At 43.4% G+C, this 14,147-nt stretch overlaps 1 protein-coding gene across 1 annotated transcript; it reads right to left on the bottom strand.

The window, feature by feature from the left end:
• Window positions 1-5,372: 5,372 nt before the first annotated feature.
• Window positions 5,373-11,423, bottom strand: LOC129812177 (sphingosine 1-phosphate receptor 3). The gene is made up of 2 exons (XM_055864077.1): window positions 10,423-11,423; window positions 5,373-8,246 (listed from the first exon to the last, which is right to left on the bottom strand). Exons 1-2 carry the CDS (start codon window positions 11,067-11,069, stop codon window positions 7,838-7,840), a joined length of 1,056 nt encoding a protein of 351 aa, XP_055720052.1. The 5' UTR covers window positions 11,070-11,423; the 3' UTR covers window positions 5,373-7,837.
• Between the last annotated feature and the right edge of the window lie 2,724 nt (window positions 11,424-14,147).

Genomic DNA, 14,147 nt, shown 5'->3' with positions numbered 1-14,147 from the left:
ACTGCAGCTGTAATGAAGGAATACAACCAGCACTGCAGCTGTAATGAAGGAATACAACCAGCACTGCAGCTGTAATGAAGGAGTACAACCAGCACTGCAGCTGTAATGAAGGAGTACAACCAGCACTGCAGCTGTAATGAAGGAGTACAACCAGCACTGCAGCTGTAATGAAGGAATACAACCAGCACTGCAGCTGTAATGAATGAATACAACCAGCACTGCAATGAAGGAATACAACCAGCACTGCAGCTGTAATGAAGGAATACAACACTCACTGCAGCTGTAATGAAGGAATACAACCAGCACTGCAATGAAGGAATACAACCAGCACTGCAACTGTAATGAAGGAATACAACCAGCACTGCAGCTGTAATGAATGAATACAACCAGCACTGCAATGAAGGAATACAACCAGCACTGCAGCTGTAATGAAGGAATACAACACTCACTGCAGCTGTAATGAAGGAATACAACCAGCACTGCAATGAAGGAATACAACCAGCACTGCAGCTGTAATGAAGGAATACAACCAGCACTGCAGCTGTAATGAAGGAATTCAACCAGCACTGCAGCTGTAATGAAGGAATACAACCAGCACTGCAGCTGTAATGAAGGAGTACAACCAGCACTGCAGCTGTAATGAAGGAGTACAACCAGCACTGCAGCTGTAATGAAGGAGTACAACCAGCACTGCAGCTGTAATGAAGGAATACAACCAGCACTGCAATGAAGGAATACAACCAGCACTGCAGCTGTAATGAAGGAATACAACCAGCACTGCAGCTGTAATGAAGGAATACAACCAGCACTGCAGCTGTAATGAAGGAATACAACCAGCACTGCAGCTGTAATGAAGGAATACAACCAGCACTGCAGCTGTAATGAAGGAATACAACCAGCACTGCAGCTGTAATGAAGGAATACAACCAGCACTGCAGCTGTAATGAAGGAGTACAACCAGCACTGCAGCTGTAATGAAGGAATACAACCAGCACTGCAGCTGTAATGAATGAGTACAACCAGCACTGCAGCTGTAATGAAGGAGTACAACCAGCACTGCAGCTGTAATGAAGGAGTACAACCAGCACTGCAGCTGTAATGAAGGAATACAACCAGCACTGCAGCTGTAATGAATGAGTACAACCAGCACTGCAGCTGTAATGAATGAGTACAACCAGCACTGCAGCTGTAATGAAGGAATACAACCAGCACTGCAGCTGTAATGAAGGAGTACAACCAGCACTGCAGCTGTAATGAAGGAGTACAACCAGCACTGCAGCTGTAATGAAGGAGTACAACCAGCACTGCAGCTGTAATAAAGGAATACAACCAGCACTGCAGCTGTAATGAAGGAGTACAACCAGCACTGCAGCTGTAATGAAGGAGTAAAACCAGCACTGCATCTGTAATGAAGGAATACAACCAGCACTGCAGCTGTAATGAAGGAATACAACCAGCACTGCAGCTGTAATGAAGGAATACAACCAGCACTGCAGCTGTAATGAAGGAATACAACCAGCACTGCAGCTGTAATGAAGGAATACAACCAGCACTGCAGCTGTAATGAAGGAATACAACCAGCACTGCAGCTGTAATGAAGGAATACAACCAGCACTGCAGCTGTAATGAAGGAATACAACCAGCACTGCAGCTGTAATGAAGGAATACAACCAGCACTGCAGCTGTAATGAAGGAATACAACCAGCACTGCAGCTGTAATAAAGGAATACAACCAGCACTGCAGCTGTAATGAAGGAATACAACCAGCACTGCAGCTGTAATGAAGGAATACAACCAGCACTGCAGCTGTAATGAAGGAATACAACCAGCACTGCAGCTGTAATGAAGGAATACAACCAGCACTGCAGCTGTAATGAAGGAATACAACCAGCACTGCAGCTGTAATGCAGGAATACAACCAGCACTGCAGCTGTAATGAAGGAGTACAACCAGCACTGCAGCTGTAATGAAGGAATACAACCAGCACTGCAGCTGTAATGAAGGAGTACAACCAGCACTGCAGCTGTAATGAAGGAATACAACCAGCACTGCAGCTGTAATGAAGGAATACAACCAGCACTGCAGCTGTAATGAAGGAATACAACCAGCACTGCAGCTGTAATGAAGGAATACAACCAGCACTGCAGCTGTAATGCAGGAATACAACCAGCACTGCAGCTGTAATGCAGGAATACAACCAGCACTGCAGCTGTAATGAAGGAGTACAACCAGCACTGCAGCTGTAATGAAGGAATACAACCAGCACTGCAGCTGTAATGAAGGAATACAACCAGCACTGCAGCTGTAATGAAGGAATACAACCAGCACTGCAGCTGTAATGAAGGAATACAACCAGCACTGCAGCTGTAATGAAGGAATACAACCAGCACTGCAGCTGTAATGAAGGAATACAACCAGCACTGCAGCTGTAATGAAGGAATACAACCAGCACTGCAGCTGTAATGAAGGAGTACAACCAGCACTGCAGCTGTAATGAAGGAATACAACCAACACTGCAGCTGTAAAGAAGGAGTACAACCAGCACTGCAGCTGTAATGAAAGAGTACAACCAGCACTGCAGCTGTAATGAATGAATACAACCAGCACTGCAGCTGTAATGAAGGAGTACAACCAGCACTGCAGCTGTAATGAAGGAATACAACCAGCACTGCAGCTGTAATGAAGGAGTACAACCAGCACTGCAGCTGTAATGAAGGAATACAACCAGCACTGCAGCTGTAATGAAGGAATACAACCAGCACTGCAGCTGTAATGAAGGAATACAACCAGCACTGCAGCTGTAATGAAGGAATACAACCAGCACTGCAGCTGTAATGAAGGAATACAACCAGCACTGCAGCTGTAATGAAGGAATACAACCAGCACTGCAGCTGTAATGAAGGAATACAACCAGCACTGCAGCTGTAATGAAGGAATACAACCAGCACTGCAGCTGTAATGAAGGAATACAACCAACACTGCAGCTGTAATAAAGGAATACAACCAGCACTGCAGCTGTAATGAAGGAATACAATCAGCACTGCAGCTGTAATGAAGGAATACAACCAGCACTGCAGCTGTAATGAAGGAATACAACCAGCACTGCAGCTGTAATGAAGGAATACAACCAGCACTGCAGCTGTAATGAAGGAAAACAACCAGCACTGCAGCTGTAATGAAGGAATACAACCAGCACTGCAGCTGTAATGAAGGAATACAACCAGCACTGCAGCTGTAATGAAGGAGTACAACCAGCACTGCAGCTGTAATGAAGGAATACAACCAGCACTGCAGCTGTAATGAAGGAATACAACCAGCACTGCAGCTGTAATGAAGGAATACAACCAGCACTGCAGCTGTAATGAAGGAATACAACCAGCACTGCAGCTGTAATGAAGGAATACAACCAGCACTGCAGCTGTAATGAAGGAATACAACCAGCACTGCAGCTGTAATGAAGGAATACAACCAGCACTGCAGCTATAATGAAGGAATACAACCAGCACTGCAGCTGTAATGAAGGAGTACAACCAGCACTGCAGCTGTAATGAAGGAATACAACCAGCACTGCAGCTGTAATGAAGGAATACAACCAGCACTGCAATGAAGGAATACAACCAGCACTGCAGCTGTAATGAAGGAATACAACACTCACTGCAGCTGTAATGAAGGAATACAACCAGCACTGCAGCTGTAATGAAGGAATACAACCAGCACTGCAGCTGTAATGAAGGAATACAACCAGCACTGCAGCTGTAATGAAGGAATACAACCAGCACTGCAGCTGTAATGAAGGAATACAACCAGCACTGCAGCTGTAATGCAGGAATACAACCAGCACTGCAGCTGTAATGAAGGAGTACAACCAGCACTGCAGCTGTAATGAAGGAATACAACCAGCACTGCAGCTGTAATGAAGGAGTACAACCAGCACTGCAGCTGTAATGAAGGAATACAACCAGCACTGCAGCTGTAATGAAGGAATACAACCAGCACTGCAGCTGTAATGAAGGAATACAACCAGCACTGCAGCTGTAATGAAGGAATACAACCAGCACTGCAGCTGTAATGCAGGAATACAACCAGCACTGCAGCTGTAATGCAGGAATACAACCAGCACTGCAGCTGTAATGAAGGAGTACAACCAGCACTGCAGCTGTAATGAAGGAATACAACCAGCACTGCAGCTGTAATGAAGGAATACAACCAGCACTGCAGCTGTAATGAAGGAATACAACCAGCACTGCAGCTGTAATGAAGGAATACAACCAGCACTGCAGCTGTAATGAAGGAATACAACCAGCACTGCAGCTGTAATGAAGGAATACAACCAGCACTGCAGCTGTAATGAAGGAATACAACCAGCACTGCAGCTGTAATGAAGGAGTACAACCAGCACTGCAGCTGTAATGAAGGAATACAACCAACACTGCAGCTGTAAAGAAGGAGTACAACCAGCACTGCAGCTGTAATGAAGGAATACAACCAGCACTGCAGCTGTAATGAAGGAATACAACCAGCACTGCAGCTGTAATGAAGGAATACAACCAGCACTGCAGCTGTAATGAAGGAATACAACCAGCACTGCAGCTGTAATGAAGGAATACAACCAGCACTGCAGCTGTAATGAAGGAATACAACCAGCACTGCAGCTGTAATGAAGGAATACAACCAGCACTGCAGCTGTAATGAAGGAATACAACCAGCACTGCAGCTGTAATGAAGGAATACAACCAGCACTGCAGCTGTAATGAAGGAATACAACCAGCACTGCAGCTGTAATGAAGGAATACAACCAGCACTGCAATGAAGGAATACAACCAGCACTGCAGCTGTAATGAAGGAATACAACCAGCACTGCAGCTGTAATGAAGGAATACAACCAGCACTGCAGCTGTAATGAAGGAATACAACCAGCACTGCAGCTGTAATGAAGGAATACAACCAGCACTGCAGCTGTAATGAAGGAATACAACCAGCACTGCAGCTGTAATGAAGGAATACAACCAGCACTGCAGCTGTAATGAAGGAATACAACCAGCACTGCAGCTGTAATGAAGGAATACAACCAGCACTGCAGCTGTAATGAAGGAATACAACCAGCACTGCAGCTGTAATGAAGGAATACAACCAGCACTGCAGCTGTAATGAAGGAATACAACCAGCACTGCAGCTGTAATGAAGGAATACAACCAGCACTGCAGCTGTAATGAAGGAATACAACCAGCACTGCAGCTGTAATGAAGGAATACAACCAGCACTGCAGCTGTAATGAAGGAATACAACCAGCACTGCAGCTGTAATGAAGGAATACAACCAGCACTGCAGCTGTAATGAAGGAATACAACCAGCACTGCAGCTGTAATGAAGGAATACAACCAGCACTGCAGCTGTAATGAAGGAATACAACCAGCACTGCAGCTGTAATGAAGGAATACAACCAGCACTGCAGCTGTAATGAAGGAGTAGCAAAGTGTTTCGATAAGCTTGCGTTGTTATTATTAGCAGCTTGTCTTTTTTAATATCAAGGAATATTTCACTTTCTCTGGTCATAGGAGTAACAACAGGAATTGGTGCATGAGACAGAAATAATGCAGCGTTACTTGAGTTTCACCATCAGCTGGAAGACTATGTCTCCTTTTCTTAGCGGAGGGATGGTGAGTTAGGTGAGAGCCAGCCTCCTTGCTGCTCCCTCCTTCCCCTCAGACTGACCATCAGATACAGGCCATCAGTACAGTAAAAAAAAAATCTATAATTATTATGTCACTCAGCTGTGGCTCACAAGTAATACATCAAATTATCTATTACCAGTCTGATCATATACCTAAAATGTTGAAATATAATTTTAGAATGTCCTGCGAAAAACAACATTGGCAGGGCAATTCAAGCGTAGCCAATATACAGTGATAATGTATTGGGCCTATAGCTTACTGCACCTCATTGATACAGTACTGTTTTTAATTGGTTAATGTTGCATAGGCTTACATTTTTGAAGTCATGTAAATAAAAAATCTGAGCGGTTTCCTTTTGGACTCAGAAATTGGTCTGGACTCAGAAAAGGTTGGTGACCACTGCTTTAGTACATAGCAGCAGAGGGTGGTGCCCTGCAACCCCCAGTCAACACTTCAACCTGGTTTAGCACTGCTACAGGGAAGCTTCACTTCAACCTGGTTTAGCACTGCTACAGGGAAGCTTCACTTCAACCTGGTTTAACACTGCTACAGGGAAGCTTCCATGAGCTCATAGACATATTAACAGTTAAATGATGCTACAGTACAGGTAGTAGCATAATGTTGAACAAATAATCTGGTTAAATACAATCGTTTTACACAATAAAACAAATAGCATGCTACCATTGTATAATTAAGCAATAATGCCCGAGGGGGTGTGGTATATGGTCAATATACCACGGCTCAGGGCTGTTCTTAGGCACGATGAGTGCTTGGATACAGTCCTTAGCCTTATATTGGCCATATACCACAAAAACTCCCAAGGTGCCTTATTGCTATTATAAACTGGTTACCAACTTAATTAGAGCAGGGAAAATAAATGTCTTGTCATACCCATGGTATACGGTCTGATATACCACGGCTGTTGGCCAATCAGCATTCAGAGCTCGAACCACACAGTTTATAATGTAGAGTAACAGTATTTAGGGAAAACTGTACACATGTCAAAGTATAACAAACTAAAAAATAATAAATAGCTTTTTTCAAGAGTTACATTTACAATTCATGTAAAATAGCCATCTGTTTACCATCCCAGCCCACCATGCGTGCTTTACAGGGCCTACAGTATAGTTGCAGTCTACGTCTCCACTGTAGTTTATGGGCTAGATTCAATTCAGACCGCGGAATATCTGCGTTATAGAGCGATTTGACATTTAATGGTAATTAAACATATGCAGCATTTACCATGAATGCAGTCTCTGCGAATGCAGAAAACGTTACCTTTAAAAGGTGCTGAATTTAATCTAGCCCTATATCTCGACTGCACAGTCTTTATCTGGTCTGGACCGTTTCTGGACCCTCTACCCTCACAGAGAGGAAGAGCCAAGTGCTTGTTTGTGGTTATGAAGTAATTCGGCTAAATATACTGAACAAAAATAGAAACCCATCATACGTACTGCCAAATTTTCTATGACGACGTTGAAGGCGGATTATGGTAGAGAAAATAATATTAAATTGTCTGTCAACAGCTCTGTTGGACATTCCTGCAGTCAGCATGCCAATTGCACACTATCCTCAACACTTGAGACATCTGTGGCATTGTGTTGTGTGACAAAACTGCACATTTTAGAGTGGCCTTTTAGTGTCCCCAGCACAAGGTGCACCTGTGTAATGATCATGCTGTTTAATCAGTTTCTTGATATGCTACACCTGTTAGGTGGATGGATTATCTTGGCAAAGGATAAATGCTCACTAACAGGGATGTAAACACATTGGTGTGCAAAATCTAAGATAAATAAGCTTTTTGTGTGCATGGAAAATTTTGGGCCTCTTACTTCAGCTCATGAAACATGGGGCCAACACTATGCATGTTGCGTTTATATATTTTTTCAGTATAGTTACATTATAGTCCTTCAAAATCTCTCCATCCTATACACAGCATAGGGCTACAATGTCTCGCGTTGCCACACTTCGTAGTCTCTTGTGTCCACTCAGATTGATTCGGATATGGAGGGTCAGGGCCCAGAAAACCTCAACCCTCCTCTCCATTAGCCACATTGACGCACGATGATGTTGTACTCTTTATCAAGGTCTGTGCCACTATAATATTCCGACTACTGTCCCTGTCCTTCTGCTGCTCACCTGCCCTGCTGTGGTTGTTAGGATTATTATGGGCTGTGCTCCTGCTGTGCTCCTGCTGTGCCCCTGCTGTGCTCCTGCTGTGCCCCTGCTGTGCTCCTGCTGGGCTCCAGGTTATTGGGCTTATTGGGCTCACCACTAATGGAGACCTTCCCCTTCATCAGACAGCCACAGACCAAGCTAAAGAAGGCTCTCCTCATCTCCCTGCTGGCCAAGGTGTAGATAACAGGGTTCATGGCAGAGTTGAGCACGGCCAGGGCTATGAAGTAGTCGGCCTTGTACAGGATGGAGCAGCAGCGGTGCTCGCAGGCCACATCGATGAGGAGGAGGACGAAGATGGGCATCCAGCATGCAATGAAGACGCCGACCACGATGATGACAGTACGGAGGAGGGTCATGGAGTGCTCTGAGTTTGAATGTTTCGTCACCTTGCGACTGCTGGATAGATAGAACGACAGAGTCATAAATAGAACCATACATAGAACGATGGAAGGATGCATGGACACTGGCCACCCATCCATCCAAGACAGAAGACAAAAAACCAAGTAACCAACATATAGATAGCATCAATATACACCTGGTCCTCAGCAACATATAGATAGCATCAATACACACCTGGTCCTCACCAACATATAGATAGCATCAATACACACCTGGTCCTCAGCAACATATAGATAGCATCAATACACACCTGGTCCTCAGCAACATATAGATAGCATCAATACACACCTGGTCCTCAGCAACATATAGATAGCATCAATATACACCTGGTCCTCACTAACATATAGATAACATCAATACACACCTGGTCCTCACTAACATATAGATAGCATCAATACACACCTGGTCCTCACCAACATGTAGATAGCATCAATACACACCTGGTCTTCAGCAACATGTACAGTGCCTTGCAAAAGTATTCATCCCCTTGGTGCTTTTCCTATTTTATTGCATTACAACCTGCAATTTAAATAGATTTTTATTTGGATTCCATTTAATGAACATAGATAAAATAGTCCAAATTGGTGAGGTGAAATGAAAAAAAATACCTGTTAAAAAAAATTGGAACAAAAAAAACCTCAAAAGTGGTGCGTGCATATGTATTCACCCCCTTTGCTACGAAGCCCCAAAATAAGATCTGGTGCAAACAATTACCTTCAGAAGTAACATAATTAGTTAAATAAAGTCCACCTGTGTGCAATCTAAGTGTCACATGATCTCAGTATATATACACCTGTTCTGAAAGGCCCCAGAGTCTGTAACACCACTAAGCAAGATGCACCACTAAGCAAGCGGCACCATGAAGACCAAGGAGCTCTCCAAACAGGTCAGGGATGAAGTTGTGGAGAAGTACAGATAACGGGTTTGGTTATAAAAAAATATCCGAAACGTTGAACATCCCACAGAGCACTATTAAATCCATTATAAAAAATGGAAAGAATATGGCACCACAAACCTGCCAAGAGAGGGCCACCCACCAAAACTCACGGACCAGACAAGGAGGGTATTAATCAGAGAGGCAACAAAGAGACCAAAGATAACCCTGAAGGAGCTGCAAAGCTCCACAGCGGAGATTGGAGTACCTGTCCATAGGACCACTTTAAGCTGTACACTCCACAGAGCTAGGCTTTACGGAAGAGTGGCCAGAAAAAAAGCCATTGCTTAAAGAAAAAAATAAGCAAACATGTTTGGTGTTCACCAAAAAGCATGTGGGAGACTTCCCAAACATATGGAAGAAGGTACTCTGGTCAGATGAGACTACAATTTAGCTTTTTGGCCATCAAGGGAAATGCTCTCATCACCCGAGAACAAAATCCCCACAGTGAAGCATGGTGGTGGCAGCATCATGCTGTGGGGATGTTTTTCATCGTCAGGGACTGGCCATGATGGATGGCGCTAAATACAGGGAAATTCTTGCGGGAAACCTGTTTCAGTCTTCCAGAGATTTGAGACTGAGATGGAGGTTCACCTTCCAGCAGGACAATGACCCTAAGCATAGTGCTAAAGCAACACTTGAGTGGTTTAAGGGGAAACATTTAAATGTCTTGGAATGGCCTAGTCAAAGCCCAGACCTCAATCCAATTGAGAATCTGTGGTATGACTTAAAGATTGCTGTATACCAGCGGAACCTATCCAACTTGAAGGAGCTGGAGCAGTTTTGCCTTGAAGAATGGGCAAACATCCCAGTGGCTAGATGTGCCAAGCTTATAGAGACACACCCCAAGAGGCTTGCAGCTGTAATTGCTGCAAAAGGTGGCTCTACAAAGTATTGACTTTGAGGGGGTGAATAGTTATGCACGCTAAAGTTCTTTTTTTGCATGCTTTTTTGTTGTTGTTTTTTTGTATTATTTCTTGTTTGTTTCACAATAAAATATATTTTTCAACTTCAAAGTGGTAGGCATGTTGTGTAAATCAGATGATACAACCCCCCAAAAATATATTTTAATTCCAGGTTGTAAGGCAACAAAATAGGAAAAATACCAGGGGGGTGAATACTTTCGCAAGCCACTATAGATGCGCAGACAGACAGACAGACAGAGACAGACAGAGACAGACAGACAGGCAGGCAGGCAGGCAGGCCAATCAATCGCCATAAGATAGCATCAATGCATACCTGGTCCTCACCAACATGTAGATGCGTATGTACAGGACAGACATGGCCAGCAGCAAGGCCATGAAGATGATGATGCAGAAGGCCACGTACTTCTTGGTATAGAGCGGTAGGACTGTGGAGCAGTCAGGGAGGTTGTCCAAGCAGTTCCACCCCAGGATGGGCAATGCTCCCAGGGATATCGCTATGAGCCAGCAGGTCCCTATGAGCAAGAACACCCTGTAATTCTTATTGGCGTCGTAGGGCCTCATTTTAATCATGGTCAGATGTCTCTCTATAGCTATAGCCAGGAGACTGAATGTGGAAGCCCCCAGGGCTACAAACATGCTCCCTTCCCTCACAAACCACAACACTGGGGACAGGTGAAGGGTCTTCTCCCCTGACATGAGGAGGTTGACGATATAAGCCACCCCAGCCAGAAGGTCACACAATGCCAGGTTGGCTATGAAGAAGTACATGCGGTTGTGGAACTTGTGGTTTTTCCATATTGCTACTAGAACAATCAGGTTTTCCAGGATTATGAAGCAACAGATGATGAGGAACACGATGGTTTTAGCATCCAAGGTGACGCCACCACCTGTGATTTTTCCATTCTGACGGTTTTCCAGCTTCCCTGTGTAGTTATAGTGGATATATATCTGCTTGTTCATCGTCTCTGGTTGTCAAGATGTTATTCCACAAATGTCCAGCAGAGATCAGTAAAGAGGCGTATTAAAAGTCCTGTTTAGAGTGAGATCGACGAATATCCCACCTTTTACAGCTGAGTTGAAAGTGAAGGACCAGCTAGATTTAAAAAAAAAGTGGATTATTAACACTTTCGTTTTTTTCAATCCCTCTCTCTTGATCAATGAGTCAATGAGTGCATCTGGGTAGCATCTATCCGGAATTGAGACATTTATTATCCAGAGTTGCTGCCCTAGAAAAATATTTGATTTCGTCTATGATTGAAGTATACTGTAATTTAAATCTTAGTGTCAATTCAAAGGCTCTCGACAAGCACACACTTTGTTCTTAATGTGTTTAACCACAAAATAACATACAACCAGGAAAAATACAATTCATCTAATTAATGTAATTTCACAGAATTATGTTACATTTCAAATAAAGATACAAATAAAATGTGATTTTAAGATTATCTATAGTTTATACTGGCGACTATAGCCAACAAAATATATGTTTAATCATAGTTTCTAATATAGCCTATTGAAACGAATTAGAATCCCGTACAGCTATAGATGTAAATAGTAAAGACTCGCCTTCAGATGCTCTAGTGTAGAGCCGATTTCAGAGATCCTTTCCAGCGGCGCGCGACAGTTACTCGACTTCATCCAAGCTTCTTTTATATAATTTCATAGTTTTACATTTCTTCAAGTGGTGGTGATAAATCCTCTTCATTTAGTAATAATACGAGTCTACAACGTTATTCCTTCACCCCCAAGTTCTTCCTGCAGAAGTTTCAGTATTTTTCTTTCCACATTTCTCTACATGTGTACTGAAGTAGCCTACCTACCACTCTGTCTTCCATTTCTGACTAATGGCTGAAGGCACACCCCTCCCTTCCAGAGAGAGACTGACGGGAAAACTTGGGAGGGCTGTATTGACAAGAAGACTGCAGACATTATTAAAGACATGCATTACTCAAAGTAATTTGGATCAATATTGAGTCCAGTATTTTGATCATGGTAGGATACAGCTACCATGATACAATGTAGGCGTCGTTGTAAATAAGAACTTGTTCTTAACTCACTTGCCTAGTTAAATGAAGATTAAATACATTTAAAAAACAGCTCAAAAGAACAAGGCCCTCACACTCTTAAAGCTCGCAATGCACTGCTATATTGACAACGTTTATATCCTAAACAGGTCTTCCTCAGGTTGAAGAAAAACACAGCTCAAACCATTGTTTCTATAAAAGATTGGAGACAGGCGCAGGAATACGTAATTGGTGGCTTTAATACTCCACCCAAAAATACAACATGCCATGAAAGGCACATGGACGAAGCCCAAAACAAACACCTGTACAAAAACAGGGATGTAACCCCAACAAAAAAGCGAAGTAAAACCTCTAGTAAATACACGGGACGAGACCCGTAATAACAAGTGAGCAACAATACACGGGACGAGACCCGTAATAACAAGTGAGCAACAATACACGGGACGAGACCCGTAATAACAATACACGGAATGAGACCCGTAATAACAAGTGCACAACAATACACGGGATGAGACCCGTAATAACAATACACGGGACGAGACCCGTAATAACAAGTGAGCAACAATACACGGGACGAGACCCGTAATAACAATACACGGGACGAGACCCGTAATAACAAGTGAGCAACAATACACGGGACGAGACCCGTAATAACAATACACGGAATGAGACCCGTAATAACAAGTGCACAACAATACACGGGACGAGACCCGTAATAACAATACACGGGATGAGACCCGTAATAACAATACACGGGATGAGACCCGTAATAACAAGTGCACAACAATACACGGGACGAGACCCGTAATAACAAGTGCAGAACAATACACGGGATGAGACTCGTAATAACAAGTGCACAACAATACACGGGATGAGACCCGTAATAACAATACACGGGACGAGACCCGTAATAACAAGTGCACAACAATACACGGGACGAGACCCGTAATAACAAGTGCAGAACAATACACGGGATGAGACCCGTAATAACAAGTGCACAACAATACACGGGACGAGACCCGTAATAACAATACACGGGACGAGACCCGTAATAACAAGTGCACAACAATACACCGGACGAGACCCGTAATAACAAGTGCACAACAATATACGGGACGAGACCCATAATAACGAGTACACAATACACGCAGCACGAAAGCCGGAACAACAAAGCACAGGTACTCACAAGACCAACAGACATGGGAACAACAACCAACAAGACAATGATGAACAGAGGGCACATATAGAAAATGACTAATCAGGGGAATTGGAATCAGGTGTGCTTAATGAGACAGTCCAGTGACGTCTAGAGCGGGAATCCGTGACAGTAGGCTACAATATAGGTGACCAAGCACCACTTTTCACAGCCTGGTCTCATAGACTAGACGTAACATAGTAAATGTAAATTCAGGAAACTCAAATTAGTATGATACGTTAATTAGCAACTTTGCAACTACTTCGCATGTTAGCTAACCCAAACCTTAAACCTTTAACCTAACTCCTAACCCTAACCTTAACCCCTAACCATAACCCCTAACAGCAGTGTTAGCCACCTCAGCCAGATTATAAACTCTCCAGAATCATAACTGATTATAAACTCTCCAAAATTTCAATTTAAAATAATGTCTTACATGACTCTTAGATTACCTACTCACTTTAAACTATTTGATAACTTATAACCATGTTATAACTGTTTTATAATTAATGTTCCTGAACTCTGAACAGCTGGAACTGTTTTCCCAAACAGAGAAAACTAGAAAAGACCCACAAAGGCCTGTTCTAAAGACTTCCACACCAAACCAATGTTATAAACATCATATGGTGTGACTTTAAAATAGCCCTCTCACTGTGCTGCAACAGCAGGTTCTGCTCTGCCTTGTGGTAAAGGCGTATACCTTTGGCAAAGGGGAGGGCTATGGCATGCTAAGAGAGGGGGGAGACAGGCAGATAAAGAGACAGAGAGAGACAGAGACAGAGACAGAGACAGAGAGAGAGAGAGAGAGAGAGAGAGAGA

Source organism: Salvelinus fontinalis, chromosome 2 (assembly GCF_029448725.1).
Source record: "Salvelinus fontinalis isolate EN_2023a chromosome 2, ASM2944872v1, whole genome shotgun sequence".
NCBI lineage: Eukaryota > Metazoa > Chordata > Actinopteri > Salmoniformes > Salmonidae > Salvelinus > Salvelinus fontinalis.
The sequence above is the reverse complement of the archived record's forward strand: the minus strand, read 5'-3'. Positions and strand labels throughout refer to the sequence as shown.